This window comes from Equus przewalskii, chromosome 16 (genome assembly GCF_037783145.1).
Source record: "Equus przewalskii isolate Varuska chromosome 16, EquPr2, whole genome shotgun sequence".
Classification (NCBI taxonomy): Eukaryota; Metazoa; Chordata; class Mammalia; order Perissodactyla; family Equidae; genus Equus; species Equus przewalskii.
In genome coordinates this window covers 22,696,139-22,715,434 of record NC_091846.1, presented here as the reverse complement: position 1 = coordinate 22,715,434, position 19,296 = coordinate 22,696,139, and the positions used below count along the sequence as shown (strand labels likewise).

Below are 19,296 nucleotides of genomic sequence, written 5' to 3'. Positions count from 1 at the left end.
TGTGCCTGGTACTTTTATTTTGGAAGGTTATTAATTATTGATTCAATTTCTTTAATAGATCATAGGTCTATTCAGATTGTCTATTTCTTGTGTGAGTTTTGGCAGATTGCGCGATTCAAGCAATTGGCCCTTTTCATGTAAGTTTTCAAATTTGTGGACACAGAATTGCTGATAATATTCTTTTATTATCCTTTTTATTTCTGTGAGCTCTGTAGTGATTCCTCTCTTTTGTTTCTGATGTGAATAATTTGTCCTTTTCTTTCTTTTATTTTTTTGAGGAAGATTAGCCCTGAGCTAACTACTGCCAGTCCTCTTTTTGCTGAGGAAGACTGGCCCTGAGCTAACATCATGCCCATCTTCCTCTACTTTATATGTGGGATGCCTACCACAGCATGGTGTGCCAAGCGGTGCCATGTCTGCACCAGGATCCAAACTGGTGAACCCCGGGCCGCCGAGAAGTGGAACGTGTGCACTTAACCGCTGCCTCACTGGGCTGGCCCCTCTTTCTTTTTTTTTGTTAATGTGATTAGAGAGTTTTCTATCTTCTTGATCTTTTTGAAGAAGCAACTTTGGGTTTCATTGGGTTTTCTCTGTTGATTTTCTCTTTTCACCATTTCTTTTGTGTTTAATTGGCTTTTTATAGTGAAATGTTTAGATTCCTTTTTCGTTTCCTTTTGTGTATTTTCTTTAACTGTTTTCTTTGTAGTCACCATGGGGCAATAGCTCCATCTCTACCCTTTTCAGTTGTTAATTTCACAAAAATTACATTTTTATACAGTGTGAGTCCAAAACAATAATTTTTTTAATGCATTAATCTTTTAAATTATGTAGGAAACAGAAAGTGGGGCTACACACCATTAACAATAATAACTTTTATAATTGCCCATGTATTTACCTTTATTGAGATATTAATTTTTTCATATGGCTTTGAGTTACTGACTTTTGTCCTTTCATTTCAACTTGCAGTACTCCCTTTAGCATTGCTTATGGGGTATGTCTAGTGGTAATGAACTCCCTAAGCTTTGTTTGTTTGGGAATGTCTTCATTTCTCCTTTACTTCTGAAGAACAGTTCTGCTAGATATAGCAGTCTTGGCTAACAGTTTTTTTCTTTTAGCACTTTGAAATATCAGTCTGCTGCCTTCTGGCCTTCAGAGTTTCTGATGAAAAATCTGCTGATAATCTTATTGAAGATCCCTTGTATGTGATGAGTTGCTTCTTTCTTGCTGATTTCAAAATTCTCCCTTTGGCTTTGGCTTTTTTTTTTTTTTTTTAAGCTGATTATTTTTATTTATTTATTGGAGGAAGATTAGCCCTGAGCTAACATGTGCTGCCAATCCTCTTTTTGCTGAGGAAGACTGGCCCTGAGCTAACATCCATGCCCATCTTCCTCTACTTTTTATATGGGACGCCTTCCACAGCATAGCTTGCCAAGCGATGCCTTGCCCGCACCTGGGATTCAAACCGATGAACCCCAGGCCGCTGAAGCGGAATGTGTGCGCTTAATTGCGGTGCCACCGAGCCTGCCCTGGCTTTGGCTTTTGACAGCTTGATTGTAATATGTCTTGGTATGGGTCTCTTTGAGTTCATCCTACTTGGAGTGTGTTGAGCTTCTTGGATGTTTATATTCATGTCTTTCATTACATTTTGGAAAACTTTTGGCCATTATTTTTTAAAATATTCTCTCTGCCCTTTTGTCTCTTTCTTCTTCTGGAACTTGTGTAATGCATATGTTGTTCCACTTGATGATGTCCTACAGGTCCCTTATTCTCTGTTCCCTTTTCTTCAATTTTTTCTTTCTGTTTTTTAGACTTTATTCTTTCCATAGTCATATTATCAAGTTTGCTGTTTGTTTCTTTTGCCTGTTCAAATCTGCCTTTGAATCTCTCTAGTGAATTTTTTGTTTTAGTTATTATACTTTTCAGCTCCAGAATGTCTTTTGGTTTCTTTTTTAGGTTTTTATTGATATTTCCATTTTGTCTATACATCATTTTCTTGATTTTCTCCATGTCTTCCTTTAGTTCTTTGAAAATCTGTAAAACAGTTGTTTTAAAGTCTTCATTTAGTACATCTGCCATCAATTCTTTTTCAGGGACAGTTTCTATTGGTCTATTTTTTCCCTTTGAATGAGCCATACTTTCCTGTTTTTTTGTATGTTTTGTGGGTTTTTTTTGGTTGAAAACTGGACATTTGAATCTGATAATCTGGTAAGTCTGGAAATCAAATTCTCCCCCTTCCCTAGGGTTTGCTGCTGTTTGTTTTTTGTTTTTTATTTATTTGTGTGTGTGTGTGTGTTTGTTGTTGTAGACTACGTCTCTGTTGGGGATTAGCCTGAGGTATAAACTTAAGGTATTTTCAGGTCTTTTTTGAGCCTGTGCCTTCCCTTGGGCGTGCACTGTGACTTTATTTCCTTCATATATGCGGTTGCTTTTGAATGTCCCAGTTGTCCATGTCTGGCTCCCAAAAGGAGAAAAAGAGAAAAATGAAGAGTGGGGGAAAGGTGCAGACTCTTTAAATCTCTTGCAAGTCACTTCAGCCAGAGGGGATGGGGCTTGCAACAGTGAGGGGGAGGTGCAACAATAATAATCCCCACCTCTTTGTTTGCACTTCTATGATTGGAAGCAGCAATCAGCACAGATCTCTGAAATTTGGAAGACAGGGTCCTTTTTTCTCAACCTGGCTCCTGTAGACTGTGTGCCAGCTGTTCCAGGATCATGTGCACAACTGCCTGCCACAGGGCTAAGGGTTGGCATGGGTCGCTGCTACTCTGCTAACAGCTGAAATTAATGGGAATTAACTATAATTTGCTGACCATGCCTTCCCCTGGAAGTTGTAGGTCTTTAATGGACTCCATAGTTCCACAATAGTTACATCAGACAGATTCTGCCAGTTCAGTGTTGTCTAGGTGGGGAGACAGATTTCTGGTGCTTCCTACTCCACCATCTTCCAAGAATCCTCTCTTCATATGAAATTTAGGATCAATTTGTCAATTTCTGTTAGAAAGGCAGTTGGGATTTCAATTGGGATTATGTTGAATCTGTAGATTAATTTGGGGAGTATTGCCATCTTAACAATATTAAGTCTTCAGATGCATGAGCACAAAATGTCCTTCCATGTGTTTGATCTTCTTTAATTTCTTTCAATAGTATTTTTAGTTTTTAGAGTACAAGTCTTACACTTAAAAATAAACTATTCCTAAGTTTTTTGTTTTTGTTGATGCTATTATAAACGGAATTTTCTTAATTTCATTGTTGGTTTATTCATTGCTGGTGCACAGAAATGCAATTGACTTTTGTATGTTGATTTTGTACCCTGCAACCTTGCTAAATTCATTTATTCAAATAGTTTTTTAGTCTGTTCCTTATGATTTTCTGTATACAGATCATCTTGTCTGCAAAGAGAGAGTTTTGCTTCTTCCTTTATAGTCTTGTTGCCTTTTATTTATTTATTTCTCCCTACTGCCCTGGCTAGAACCTCCAAAACATTGGTGAACAGGATAGCAGGAGGTGACGTTGTTGTCTTTTTCTTGATCTTAGGGGGAGAACATTCTGTCTTTTACCATTAGATGTGATGTTAAATGTGGACTGTTTATAGATCCCTTTTATCAGGTTGAGGAAGTTTCCTTTTATTCCTATTTTATATTGTGCTTTGTTAAATGGTTTTGGATTTTGTCAAATTTTTTTGGCTTCTATTGATAAAATCAAGTTTTTCCCCCTTACTAATACTGTGTATTACATTAATTGATTTTCAGATCTTAAACCAACATTGCATTTCTAGGATAAGTCTCACTTGGTCATGGTGTATAATCCTTTTTATATGTTGGTGGATTTGGTATGCTAGTACTTTGTTGAAGATTTTTATGCATATATTCATAAGAGATTTTAGTATCTAGTTTTCTTTCCTTGTAATATCTGTCTAATTTTAGTATTTGGGTAGTACTGGCTTTTCACAGAATGGGTTGGCAAATGTTCCCTACTCTTCGGTTTTTATGGAGCAATCCACTTCTTGGCTGTGCCACTCTTGCCTTTTACTTCTTCTGAGCACATGAGAGTATGTCCTTAATACTAACTGCTGTCAGCTAGTATTATACAAGTGACAGGGGATTTTCTGGCATATTAGCATGTTATTCCTTTTGTTCCTACGTACAACCTCAGTGAGGAGGAAATCCAAGAGTATACATAAAGAAGATAAATGCAGCTGTTATCCCCTCTATTTCTCTAATACATTCCTGTAATCCATGTAACTTGTAACCTTATTATAGCTGATCAGTCATTAGTCTCATGAATCAAGTATAAGGATGTGTATCCTTTTCACCCTGAGATGCAGAGCATATTTCTTATGGCTTATTTTCATCTTGGTCGTGGCTAATATTTTAAAATGGAAGATTTGAGAAAATAGTATTTTAAAATCGTAATTTAAATTTATATTAGTTATGATACCATGAATAGTAAGATAACCTACTTTTCTGATGTTTTCAAGATGATTTATGTCACCACTTGGTGGAGCTCTTTTATAAGTTAGTGTGTTGTAAAAAAGCAAGTACAGGTCATTACTAATTAGGGATTATCATTAAGGTGGTTCAAGTGAACTAAACTAAATATAGCTTAATAGGTAGCCTTTTCAAGTTTTGATTGTAGATTTTGATTTAAATGGTAGTATATGTAATTAAAGTTTTATTTTTAATATTTTAAAGATTTTTATAAATAGTATTCATAATTTTTCTCTCTCCTGCTTTATATAAATTTAGTACTTTTTATTGAGTTACCTTTCCCCCTATTTTATAACTGTAGGTAATTAGAAAATCTGGGATTAATGAAGAAAATGAAAACCATTTGTAATCCTACCACCTAGAGATAATAATTAACATTTTTGTATATTTTTGCCTTTCCTTTTTAAAAATTTTTCACAAAATTAGAATCAAAATATACACAGAATTTTGCATTCTGGTAGTTTTTTCTCTTAAGGTATCTTTGTTATTTTCCCATTTCCTTATAATCTTTGAAATGCTTTAAAGGTTTTGTATTATTCCATGATATAACTCTATCATAATTTATTTAACCATTCCATTTTAAGATATTTAGGCTTTTCCCACTATTTTTGCTATTATAAATAATTGTTTGAACATGTATTACACTAAATCTTGACTCAGCTCTCCAGTTATTTTTATTGGATAACTATTAGATATAAAATCAAACTCTTGAGGATCTTGATGCGTATTAATAAAATGTCCTTCAGTTGACACTGTTCTGAGTTTCAGTATTTTCAAAATATGTTTGTTGGAAAGTACTACTTTTGCAAAATGCTTATTCTTGTCTTATGCCCATTTTTTTTTCTTTATGTTTTATTTCTTTTTGGTGATTGGCTGGATAATACTTTTCTTCTGTATTAATTTTTAAGCTGCTGTTCTGAGCCCTTTTCATAAGACTTGTCTGAATTTTCAAGAAAACACATCAGTTACAGATGTTACATTGTACATTGCCTTTGGAAAATAAGGCCTGAATCTCAAGAGAGCAGTCGGGGCTGGAAAGCAGGATGAGCTATGTGAATCCTCTGTACGGTAGTGATGAGGGTGTTATAGAAGTGGATGAGATTGCTGAGGAAAACAGAGGGTGGTGGAAAAAGTCCTTGGAGTTAGGAAAAAATGAAAAAGTCGTGAGAGAGAAAGAAAAGAGAGTGAGGATGTTAGAGTATTTTAAAAGGTAAGGAAAAAAGTTCCGTTACCACAGCTTCAGATACTGCATAGAGATCTTTGTGAATGAAACCAAAAAACGGCCATTCAATTTAGAAAAAGAGGGATCTTTGAAGACTTAGAGAAGAGCCTCAGTAGAATAGTGCTTGTATAGTGAGCGTATGTGTCCAGTGGATGCAGTATGTGTATAATGTGAGAGTGTGTATGGGGAGTGTGTGTGTGAATAGTGAGAACAGTGAGAGGTTTGTATGTGTGGTGAGGACAGTAGCTTGATAAGGTCCAAGGATAGAGGGATAGGTTATTATTATTTTCTTAAGGTGATAGACACTTATTTGTGAGCAAAGGGGAAGGAGCTCTTAGAAAACTGTTAGAGAAATTATAAAAGACAGGGGGAGGAATTAATAAACTAGGTCTTGAAGGAGATGAGAGGCAATGTGATCTGAAGTGGGAGGTAGGGGGCAGATTAGAGTTGTTAATTTGAGAGTGGAGGAAAATGTCCATTTGTCAAAATCAGAAGAGAAGAACAACTTATAAATGAAGATGCAGAGACATTTTAAGGAAGACTGGAAGATACGGGAATTAGAAATTATTTGATGTGGAGAAGAATGTTGAGGCTTTAGGTATTGTGATTCTTTAATCTTCTCAATAAAATAGAAAATAAAGAGTACATAATAGTAAAATAGTTAAGAGTACAGAACTCTTGGTGGGGTGATGAGAGTAAGGATTATAGTAGTGAAAATGTTAGGAACATCAATGCAGAAATTTAATAAGGAAATATTCTTAAAGAAATGTAACAATACTAAATTGAGTGTTAGGAAACTTGGGTTTTAGGTCTGTGGTGTTGACTGGCTGTGTTGAACAAGTCTCAACTCTAGTTTTTAATTTCTTAATCTGCACAGTGAGAGGTAAATCAGATGACCTTTTCAGATCGAAAAATCTTGAATCAAACTGGACTAAAAAAGAATAAAACACGTAAAGCTACAGGAATCAAGATGTTGTAGTATTGGTGAAAAGAAAGACAAGTAAGTCAATGGAACAGAACAGAGAATCCAGAAATAGAGTCCACACATATATAGTTAGTTTATACACACAGAAGTGCAAAGGTAATTCAGTGGAGGAAGGATATTTCTCTCAATAAATGATGCTGGAGCAATTGGACATCCACATACAAAAAATAAACTTCAGTCTTTACCTTGCACCATTTATAAAAATTACCTCAAATGAATCATGGACGTAAACTTGTAGAAGATGATATAGGAGAAAATCTTTGTGATCTTGGGTTAGGCAAAGATTTCATAGGTAATACTATCGAAAAGAATAGAAGAATAGTATTCTTCTATCTATAAAAGAATAGTATTGAAGAGAATACTATTGAAAAGAACTAAAAGAAAAAATTAATAAATTCAGCTTCATCAAAATTAAAAACTTATACTCTTTGAAATATACCATTCAAGAAAATAATAAGCCCCAGCCTGGGTGAAAATTTTTACAAAACACGTATCTGTTAAAGATTTGAATCCAGAATGTGTAAATAACTTACTGTTCAATAAGACAAATAACTGAATAGAAAATTGGCAAAAAGATTTGAAAAGACTCTTCACTAAATAAGAAATGTGGATGTTAAGTAAGATTTGAAAAAATACTCAGTGTCATTAGTCCTTGGGAAAATGCACCACCACACACCTGCTAGAATGGCAAAAAACAAACAAAAACTAAGTGCTGGTGAGGATCTGAAGCAACTGGAACTCTTATTCATTGCTTGTAGGAATGCAAAATGGTACAGCTATATTGGAAAACAGTTTGTTAGTTTCTTGTAAATTTACATTTACATTTAACATAGAAGTTAGCCATTCCCCAACTTGGTATTTGTCTAAGAAAAATGAAAACTTACATCCGCTTAAAGACATGTAGTTGGATAGTTAGGGCTGGGGTTAGTAGCCTTATTCATAACATTGTATTCAACTCTTGGCATGGATAAACAAATTGTGGCATATTCATACAGTGAAATGTTACTCAACAATTAAAAAGAATAAATACTAATAGTTACAACAATATGGATGAGCCCTCAGAAGTATTATGCTAAGTGGAAGAAGCCAGATGAAAAAGGCTACAGACTGTATGATTTCATTTGTATGACATTCGGGAAGAAGAACTGAAAATATGTCAACTTCCCGGGGGCGCGGGTCGGGGGGTCAGTAAACCCTATTTCTTAAAAAACGAAAACAAAAACACAAAATTCCATTATTCCCCAGGATAGATATTTATGGTATGGAAAAGGTCAGATGATGGATAGTGTTGAGACTGATGTGGTGTAGTGGAATGAGTGCTACATTCCCTGATAATAGTAATGCTGCTGCTGCTAGTTAACTCTGATTCATTGCGTACAATGCCAGGCACCATGCTGATTACTTAAGAGCATTCTCACTGTTAATTTTCATGATGACTCTGTGCTTGGACATTGTTGTCATCCTATTTTAGTAGAAACTGAGGTTTAATTAGACTTAAGCAAGTTGCCCACAGATACACAACTAGAATATATATTCAAACTCTTGAATGTTTGACACCAAAATCCATGTTCTTAACATAAATAATAAGAGTGTAAGTCCCAGGAAGACAGGGAATTTGTTTTTGTTTCTCTTTTTACTGCCGTATCCCTGAAGTCATAACCATGGCAGTTGCATAGTGAATATTTCTTGAAAAATTACTAGAGATCTCAAATTTTGGAAGATAAAAACAAACTGGAAGATACAAAGAAACGTATATGAAAATAAAGGTATGGTTTTTAAATAATATTAAATTTGGTGGTTAGACTGATTTTTTTCATTTAGGCGTTTATCATATCAAATGACTTTGTGTTAAATTGTCTTGTCTGTGTCCTAATAAAATCTGCTGTTTTAAAAAGCGAGCAAAATGCTTATAGAGTAGAATTTTGTAGTTGATTGTAACCTTCATGGCTTTGTAAATTTTTTCCCTCTAGCAAATCTTGGTGGCATCCAGGTATAAGATGAGACCAAATGGGATATTATTCATTACAACTAAAATGCAAGCCCTTTTCATATAAATATATATATATATAATCTTAAATACTTTAATTAGAAATTCTACTGCTAGGACTCTTCTAGTTGGAATTCATCATTTCCTTTGCATAGATACACAAAAATATTTGCATGTGAATGAATCATCCAGTTTTGTAACATTGGTCTCATCTGTAATCTAGTTTCCCCTGAAGAACAAAATCAAATATAGATGACTAAAATATTTAATATTTAATAGTCAAATTTAGAAGAAACGTTTATTTTTCTTCCATAGATAAACATGTAGGAAGAAGAACCACCACTTTATCTAAATATAGAGTTAATTGGAATGCAGCTAGAACAACAACAATAACAACAGGCTTTATAAATCATCTGAAATAAAGAACACATTTTGCTCTTAGGAAAGTTTCTCAGGTCCTTAAAAATCAGAAACTATTTATGTAATGTTTCATTTAGGAATTTTATCATTTCAAATGAACTTGTGTTGAATTATGTTGGCTATGTCCTAATAAAGTTTGCTGTTTTAAAAAATGAGTAAACAATGTACTCAGTTTTAACAACTTTAGTTACTTCATTTCCCAACCTTTAAAAGAGTAGGAAAAAAAAAAAAAAGACTTGAGTTGCTGAAAGCAGACACATTGAGAGCAATTAGGTTCGACAGGGATAGCCTGAGAGCAAAGAAGCAAACCAAAAACATGATGAGAAGTAAGTAAGCATAAGAATTCACAAAGCATGGTAGTTGGGGTTATTTATTATAGAGACAAACCACCTTTTTTTACATCTTAGTAGTTCCTGAGAAATTGACCATATTAGTATAAACACATATACAAAAGTTGATGTTCATTCGTTTTATTAGAATAGAATGTACTTAATACTTAGTCATTATAACACTCAAGCAATGTATACTTTGTATGTTCAGTTTCAGAAATAGTAAGTATGTAATACAGTTTCGAAATCAAATTTGTTGAGGTATAGTTTACATATGTTAAAATCACCAGTTTTAAGTGAATAATTCAGTAAGTTTAGGCAAACATGTTCAACCATGTAAATACCACCATTAATATATAGAAATTTTTGATTACTCCAGAAAATTCTCTCCTCATTTGTAGTCATTCCCCAACACCTCCCTCCTGTCCCCAGGCAGCCACTGACTTTTCTGACATTAAAGATTAGTTTTGCCTTTTCTAGAATTTCATATGAAAGGAATCACATAATATGTACCTTTTTGTAACTGGCATATTTTTCTCAGTGTAATAATTTTGAGATTTATCTATGTTGTATTTATTAATACTTTTCCTTTTTATTTTTGAATAACATTCCATTGTATGGCTATACCACAACAATTTATCTATTCATCTGTTAGTAGATATTGGATTGTTTCTAGTTTTTGGTTTTTAGGAATGAAGCTGCTATTAACATTCATGTACAAAGTTTCCATTTCTCTTCGGTGTAAATATCTGGAAGTGGAATTGCTAACTGTTATGGAAGGTATATATTTAACTTCGTAAGAACTTGCCAGGAGCCAGCCTGGTGGTGTAGTGGTTAAGTTTGCATACCCTACTTTGGCGGCCTGGGGTTCACTGGTTCAGATCCTGGGTGTGGACCTGTACACAGCTCATCAAGCCATGCTGTGGTGGTGGCGTCCTACATACAAAATAGAGGACGACTGGCGCAGATGTTAGCTCAGGGAAAATCTTCCTCACCAAAATACAAAGCAAAACAAAACTTGCCAAACTAGTCTTCCAAAATGGTTGTACCATTTTACATTTTCACCAGCAATGTTTGAGTGTTGCATTGCTTTACATCCTCATCAACCCTTGATATTGTCAGTCTTTTTAATTTTAGCCATTTTGGTGGGTATATAGCTGTAATATAAGTTTTAAAGTATTTGTTTCTCAAGTAGCTAAAAGTAAGGAAAAGTTTAGAGTTGGACAGTGATAAGCTTTTTATTATCTGTAAAATTTGATAACCCAGAACAGTTCTTTTCTGAAAGCTTTTATATAATTGAGATTTTAAAACAATGTAAAATTGCATCACATACTTTTCAGCTCTGTCGTAATCTCCAATGAAGAGTAAGCAAGTAGTTCCAGTTGTTTAACAGAATATCAGATAATTTGGTATTTCTTTTGTTTTCAATTTAATGTAATCCAAATTTTACATACAAAACTTACATTTTTAGACAGTGATATATATTTTTAGGGAAAATAAGTATTCTAATGATAATGAAAAAATATTCCAATGATAATGAAAGCCATCACTCATTGAGTACTAATTATATGCCAGGCATTATGCTAAGGTCTTTCTGTATATAATCTCATTTAATTCTTACAAAGTAAGGTGTGTATTATTATTTCCGTTTCACAAAGAAGGCAAATATGGCACTGAAAGATATGAATTTCACAAGGTTAAAAAATGCTTGAAACAATAGACTCATAAAAGAATGAATGAATTAGGACTGAAGGAGGATAATAAATTTAAAAAGTGGGCTTTTTTTTAAAAACAATTTATGTTACGGACTATAAAATCTTTTAACTTGACTTTGATGACATTGGATTATTGAAAAATGAAAATATTTACTTCAAAGAACTGACCCCTAAGTTTTCCACAGTAAGTTGTAATTTAACTTTTTGATCTTCCTAGAAATTTTTTTGCCTTACAATATAAAATTTAAGTGTTTGTTATTAATGTAGAATTAAATGCTCTCAAGTGTATGTCATCATAAGGATTTAAAAGCACATTTATTTTGTTATGCTGAATAAGAAAAAAAATCACATACAATTTTAACACAGTACCCAGTGTGTGAATGATTTAATGAAATATTTAAACCATTTTTTTTTTTTTGTTCCCAGGAAGGTTATATGCAAAAGAAAAAGGAACTTTGGGGAATCTGTATCTTTATTGCAGCAGTTGACCTAGATGAGATGCCCTTCACTTTTACTGAGCTACAGAAAAACATAGAAACCAGGTAAAATTTCTTACATCAGTATGGACCTCTGCCATTAAAGAAAACTGCTTGTGAACATTCTCACTAGACTTCAGAGAATTAGTGAGAAATGCTAAAATTATATAAAACATAAAGGATTTAGGTCAACTACTGAACTGTCGTTTTCTCATGGAGACCTTAATGAAAGTGTATTTATGCTGTACTTTCTTAAAAATGTAATAGTTGTGTCCTGGGAAAAATTTTCATCATGTCTCTCACTATCTGTAACCTTCTTAATTGTAGCTGTTGATAAAGTGGACAAAAAAGGCAAGGACTTATAAAGTAGACTTATTATATATTAAAATCTTTATAAAGGTAGTGTGAGTCTATCTTAAAGGAATTTAGTTAAAATTTATTAAATTTTAAGATTTTTAAATATGTGCATTATATACTTTATGAGATTATATATTCAGTTAAGTATTCATTACAATACTTGGCCCCAATAGTTATTTAGTTAATATTTGTTTTTGAGCTCATATGCCTTATAACAAGAGTTTAGTAATTTATTTCCAATAACTCATGAACTTTATCTTGAGAAGCCTTCTGGAACTTAGTCATTTCGTTTGCAGCATATTTATGAACTGTAACAGTAAATAATTTTACCAGAAAGATAGTAGTATATGTTTCTTCTTGGATAAACTCATCTGGAATTGAACGTAATTGGTGTTTTATTTAAACAAGATAAATTAAATTGTTGCATTTTTTGGTAACGCTTTTTCTTACTACCTCTAAGTAAAATGTGGAAACAAGGGCCTTGTATGTTCATATTTACCTATTGAATTAGAATTGGTTTGCTCTTCAGAGATTTCACAGTTTAACTTTATTAAATAAAATCACCAAATCAAAATAGTTTTTATAAGCTGAAAAGTAATATAAACATATAAGTAAATTTCTACATTAATTTATTTGTTCATTCAGAAAATGTTTTAGCGGCCTCAGAGGATTGGAAAGAATATGGATGTTTGGGTTAAGCTAGACTGAGTTTAAATCTGGGCTCTGTTGTTTTATAAGCTGTAGGACTTGGAGTAGATAGCTTAGGTTCCTCATCTGTGAAATGAAGATATTAGCTACATAGAATTATGAGAGTTAAATAAATTATAATAGAGAGGTATATAGTTCATAGCATCAAGGCCTGAAACACTGTAGGTATTGATGAGATCTTGATCTCTTACCCACCACATGATCTCCGCTCACAAAAGAAGGAAGGAAAAAAACAAAAAACTGTTAGGCACCATGATACTGTGTTAGGTTCTAATGGTGCAGAGGTGAGAAATAGTCTCTGACCTCAAGAAACTCAATCCTTGGGGCCAGCCCCGTGGCCGAGTGGTTAAGTTTGTGCACTCTGCTTCGGCGGCCCAGGGTTTCGCCAGTTCGGATCCTGGGCACAGACATGGCACCGCTCATCAGGCCATGCTGAGGCGGCGTCCCACATGCCACAACTAGAAGGACCCACAACTGAAAAAAAAAGTATGCAACTGTGTACCAGGGGGCTTTGGGAGAAAAAGGAAAAAAATAAAATTAAAAAAAAATAACCCCAAAAAACTCAATCCAGTAGGGAAGATAAAAATTAAATAGATGACTGCAATACAGTTATATAGCTCTTCATGCAGTGCTAAATAAATTTGATAGAGAAAGGCTATTATGTCATTTATCTGTAAGATGAAAGAATTTTCCCAGCAAAGCTTTTCCTAAACTCCTTTCCTGAGTATTCATAGAGCAACGCTGATTTATAAGTTGGGCATGTCATAAATAGTCTCCCTACAATAAGTATAATAATGTATTTGGTAAAACTTTTTCTTAGAGCATCTCAGTGTTCTGATATCTATCCAGGAATGTTATCCAGACCAGTGCTGCTTAAACATGCTTTGGTGAAGGACTGGTTTCTTTTATTTCCAGAGTGTCATAAACTGATATTTTTAAAAACTATAATATAAATTCATTAATAGAAAAATGAAACAATCATACTAAACACAAGACCAAAGTTTTTATTATTTTCAGCAGGCATAAAATTGTGTCAAATTACCGTAGAACTTTTTAACTGCTTTCTCTTAATTTTTGCATTTATTTAATTATGGTCTGGTCACAAACAGTTCACAGACCAGTTTCAATCCATGGACCACTGCTCTAGACTATGTAGTTATCTACAGATCTATGTGTCTTAATTATGGCTTTTTATGCCTATCTGCCTGCCTGCCTCCCTTTCTTCCCTCCCTTCTCTCCCTCTCACCTTCCTTCTTTCTCTTTTTCTTTCTATAGAAGCTTAAGTTACCCCTAGAGAAAGAAGGCTTTGTGGTAACAATTCGCAGTTTTCATGATGCTCCATGGATAGGTATTGCCATATATCTCATAAAAACTGGAACTGAGAGTAGTTCTTGAGTAAATGCTATTGTAAGATTGATTCTTTTTCTCTGGATGTATCTGTGCATTTGCCTGATTCTCTTTTATAGTCAGCATCCTGATCATCTACTCCATATCATTTCTATTCCTTATTTATTTGCTTTTCCAGATAGCTTGTCGTGGCTACCCGAGTCCCTTTTATATCTCAGGAACTTTTAATAACCTTTGTTTTGGTTCTGTGCACTCTACTGATTATCTGAAGCTTTTATATTTCTAGTTCTTGAGACAAATGTCTTGAGTGGTTCAGCCCATTTTTTGGAAGGAAACCTATAACTCTTTGGTTCCTAGACAGCCTATATGTGGGTCCAGTGACTACCCTTTAGTTCACTTAGCTCCTTTGGAAAAATTCATTAGACAAACTTGATTAGAAATGAGTGTGTGAGGTGCAGTTGATGATTGCTATCTTTAATCACCTATTTTTCAGTAGTGAAAAATGTATATATTGATATTTCAAATAGGTTAATTTTTATAAAAAACAGTAAAGAATGATTTAGTCATTATTTAAACAACTTAAAATTTTTAATCAGTTTTCCTTTTCCCTTCTACAATTCAGTCCTTAAGCCGTTGATGGGGTGAAGTAGATATATGTATGTCTGGTGGGGGAAAGCCACGGGACCAGAGAGGGATGTTAGAGCCAAAGTGGAGTGCGGAGGGCATCCACATAGGGGTGGGGTGGGGGGAAGCTGATGTGGGCTGCTTGGTGTGCAGTGTCAGAGACCAAGCAGGATGTGCAGGTAGCTGGTGTAGGGAGTCATGGCACATGTGAGGTGAGGGCAGTCTAGGGTGGGAAGTTGGAGTCCTACTAGTGTGAGGAAGGTGTCCATTTGGAAGGGTGAGGGCAGGCTAGTTTGGAGAGTCAGTGCAAGCAGGAGAGGAGAGTGCCCATGTTGGGGAATGAGTAGCTTTGGAGATGGAAGGTTGTTACATACAAGGGGATTGATTAAATGAGTAAACAGATTAAAGATAAACAGATTCCAGGTTTCTCACTGTCAAAGAAGAGTTGTAAATATGGAAAGGGAAACACCAGAATGAACCATGTGGTTTTGTGTTGGAATTGGATAAATGGATAGGAACTTATGGTTATAAAAACTTACAGATAGATGTAGAAATAAATACATATGTATGCGTCTTTCATAACTCTTCTTTTTTTCCATATTCTTGACAATAAATAGAAGTGGACGTAGGCATATAGATATAGGGGTGTAGGTTGAGGACTAGATGATGTTTTCCTCTTCAAATTCTAGTAAAATGCAAAAAGTAATTTCTTCCAAAGGATATAATAGTGATTGGGTGTAGAGTTAATAATATTTTGAATTGAAATGTCTGTGCTTTGAAAATGAAATAAAATGAATTCTTTAAGTTACTGATTCACTTTTTTCTATTTTTTTCCTTTGCAGTGTCTATAAATTCTTTGACTTACTAAAAGAAATTGATACCAGTACCAAAGTTGATAATGCTATGTCAAGACTGTTGAAGAAGTATAATGTATTATGTGCACTCTACAGCAAATTAGAAAGGTAAAGTAAAAGTTTTATTAGGATTATACCCTGGTTTTTCACGTCATTGTTCGTGATTAGAGTCCATCTAGGAACATTGACATATTTAGTAAAGTTATTAAGTATTACCCCTTAGATTTATTCACTTTGCTATTAGTTTCTTATTAATTCTTAGCTTTCTTATTTACCTAATCATGTGCATTCTGAATATTTCCTCCAAAATTGACTATTTTACTATCCTTCCATGGTTCTGATTTGTTTTAACAAACTTTAAGCTTAGTTCCCACTTTACCCTTCTCTGTCAGAAGACTTCTAGTTTAAATGGAAGAGTAACCTAAATTAAACTTCTTCCTGATGGTGTTACTTAGTTTAGAAAGAAAACATACAGGCAATGGAAGGTGTATGTGACCTATACTACCGAGTTATGATTTGTATTCCCAGTGGTGGTTTAGAAGACATTTCATTACTGTTCAGCTGGGGAAATGATGAAATGCAGATAAACTTGGGTTAGGTTTTTAATGTGCTTTTTATTCAAGTCCTCACTCCCAGTGGTACAGTCCGTAATTTGGCATGTGCCTGTTACGATGTTCATTTTGGGGCTCATCTCATTTAGGTAAGAGAATGTGAAAGTTAATGTTTTACTTAAATAAGCAGTTGAAAAGGGAGAATGGGAAAAGAGACTTGTTTTAAAATATTCTAGGGGGAATGAGTATGCAGATAGAGCTGGAAGGAAGCATCTTCCCAGGAGGATGCTTCTATTTTTCTTTTCCTTTCCTTTTTGGTTGATATGTCACTAAAAATTCACGGGTCTGATGAAGAATGAGAAAAATGAGAATGAGAAAACTCAAAGATTGGCTTAGGGCTTTTGAAGGAATTTTTCTTGCTCCTGGTTTTTAATTGTGATATGGTAGCATTGACCATCATTATTTTCTTTGGTCCTTTCTTGAATAGAGTAGAAACTCTTTGCAGAGGAAAAAAGGGAATTTTTTTTTATTAAAAAAAATAAGTAATTTGCATAAAGCATGTGAATTAATTGTACAGTACTTGGAAAAAAGTACAGACGGGCATAAATAAGAAAATATGAATCACCCCAAATTTTAACACTGGAGATAATCAGTTTCACATTTTAGAATGTTTCTTTCCTTTGGATATTGTATTACATAGAGTAATCTACTCTATGTAATCTTGTATATATAATTTTTTGTCTTACTTTTTATTGTTTTAATCTAACAGGGACTTTCTAAGTGCTTTTTGTCCCTTAAATTTGTTTACAACCTTTTAACTCATATCTTAAGAGCTTATCCTAAAAATACTAACCTAAATACAAGAGAGCTTTAGAGATTTTTATTGCAATATTATTAAGATCACTGAAAAATTGGAAACAGCCTATTTATGCATGACTGAAGTAAACAAAATATAATTTAAACATTAAATATTATAAGTATAAAATAAAATTTGATGAGGAATAATAACAACATGGGGAAAATGCTTCTAATTTAAATAAATAAAGCAGGATATACTGTGATTATAACTGCAGAATAAACCTAGACACTGACTCATTGAATAAAATGACTAGAAAGAAGAATACCAAAATGTTAACTGAGGTTTTATATGAGTAGCTTACATTTCTAAGGAGGATGTTTTACCTGTATAATAAAATAAGAAAAAACTTCTCTAAGCCAGCATTTAAGAAAAATCTAGTCTGTAAAAACTGGTGCCTCAAACTCTATAGTTATCAGGTTTTTTCTAAATATAGAATTTTAGTTTGGAGTGAAGTCTTGATTTTTTTTTCCTACAGTAATAATTTTAACTGGATACTTCTAGGTTTTTTGCTCTGCTATTTGAGATCAGAAATCTGCTTGGATATTTGTTTCTGTTTTACCTCTTTTCTTTACCCATCAAACCTTCTAGTGTTGCATTGTATTTACGATTCTCCTGGCAACTAAGGGAGAATTAGAAAAGAAAGTTAGAAAGTGTGCTGTTGTGTGGACAATTCTAAGGTGCTTAGGTTCTTCCTACCTCCCATTCCCTCTGTTTTTCCTTTAGGCCACTGTAAACACTGGTTATTTCAGGTTAGTAAATAGGACACAAGATCAGAGTTCTCAAAGAATTTTCTTCAAAACAGTAGTATGATGCCCTATCAAAAAAGGGAGGCTCTAGGAGAGCTTAATTTGAGTCAGACAGATTTGGATTCTAGTCTGGGCTCCAACATGTACTGTGTGATGTTGGACAACTTAAATTACCTAACTTTAGTGGTTAGTTTTCTAATGTGTAAATTGAGTTGATAATAGTGCCATCCTGTTAGATTTTTTAATGTATTAAATGAGATAATGCATGGATGGTGCTGAGTCCAGTGCCTGGCATAAACGTAGTAAATTTTCCATGAATGTTAGTTTTTAAAACAAAAAATTTCTGGCCAGATTTGGGAAAACTTGCATACTGTATATCCCCCTTAAAGAGTCACAATGTACGTTGGCAACCCAAGGTTCTTAGAAGTCCTGTATAATAAAATCTGTTGAATCTGTTGAGTTCAGCATTTCCTAAATTTAATCGTCTAATAATATATGTTTATATGTATATAACATTAATTAAAATCTTCTGGAAGCAGTGTTTTGTGGAATATACTTTAAGAAACTCGAGGCTATCAGCTGTTTTATTGCAGATAAATTAAAAAACTACAGTAAGCATTAAGTAAGTAAGTGACTTAGTACCTGGCTACTTGTTAGATTTTGGGGATACAAAATCATAAGACACTATGATCATCTAGAATCTTATAGTAAATAAATTATTTTTTAATAAAAATAAGTGCAACGATGCATGTGATACACTGTTGTAGAGGATTATATGTAAGAAGTAGAAATTATATAGTAGGCAAAATATTATGTATGTTTAAGGGCAAGAAGGGGGATTATGGGGTGTTTTTGATCAAGAAAAAAACTATGGAAGGAGGCAGTGTCTGAATAGAGTTTAAAGGATAAATAGAAACTCACTAAGCAAAATGTGTAGGAACTGGGACTCAGCATCCTATGCAGAGTGATTACGCTGTGTACAAAGCCAAAGCAGTAGCGTGATGTACTTTGCTATTGCTAATGGCTGAAATATAGGAAGGGATCAGATTGATAGTGAGCTTAGATTTTGCCCTGAAGGTGATGGAGAGTTATTGAATGATTTTAAGTTGGGGAGTTACATAGTCAGGTTTGGCCTTAAAAGGTTCCTCAGGCCTTTGTAAAAGGGATTTAGAATTTTTATTGACTAAGTGTATGAAATAATTTAGTGTTCACTGGCCTTGAAGTGGATCCACAGGGTTTTTTCTATCTTATTTGTACATTTTTCTGAAGAGCGATTGGGAAGATTAACTGTGGTAGCAAAGCCTGTTATTTCAAGGTAGATTGTATGTATGTATAGATATAAGTGTGTGTGTGTGTGTGTATATATATATATATAAATGTGCTTTAGTGATTATGATAACTTTAGAAAAGCTAAACAGATCTAGATATGAATATTAATTTTGTCATTTATTGACTGTGCGAGCTAGGGAAAGATACTTTTCTAAACTCTAATTTCAATCTGTAAAATATAGCTAATAATACTTTCCTTGCAGGATAATTATAAGAATTAAGTAAGATAGTGTTACTGGTTGGCTTGTCTCCTGGCACACACTAAGTGATAATAAATGGTAGCTTTTAAAGCTGTTATTA

At 33.7% G+C, this 19,296-nt stretch overlaps 1 protein-coding gene across 5 annotated transcripts in view; it reads left to right on the top strand.

Annotated features, from left to right (window-relative positions):
* Nucleotides 1–19,296, top strand: part of RB1 (RB transcriptional corepressor 1) — a 155,259-nt gene that overhangs the window by 17,760 nt on the left and 118,203 nt on the right. For all 5 annotated transcript variants that reach the window (XM_070578233.1, XM_070578232.1, XM_070578235.1 and 2 more), the window contains exons 3-4: nt 11,572–11,687; nt 15,500–15,619. In XM_070578233.1, the coding sequence (XP_070434334.1) occupies nt 11,572–11,687; nt 15,500–15,619 (236 nt within the window). The remainder of the gene's footprint in view (nt 1–11,571; nt 11,688–15,499; nt 15,620–19,296) is intronic.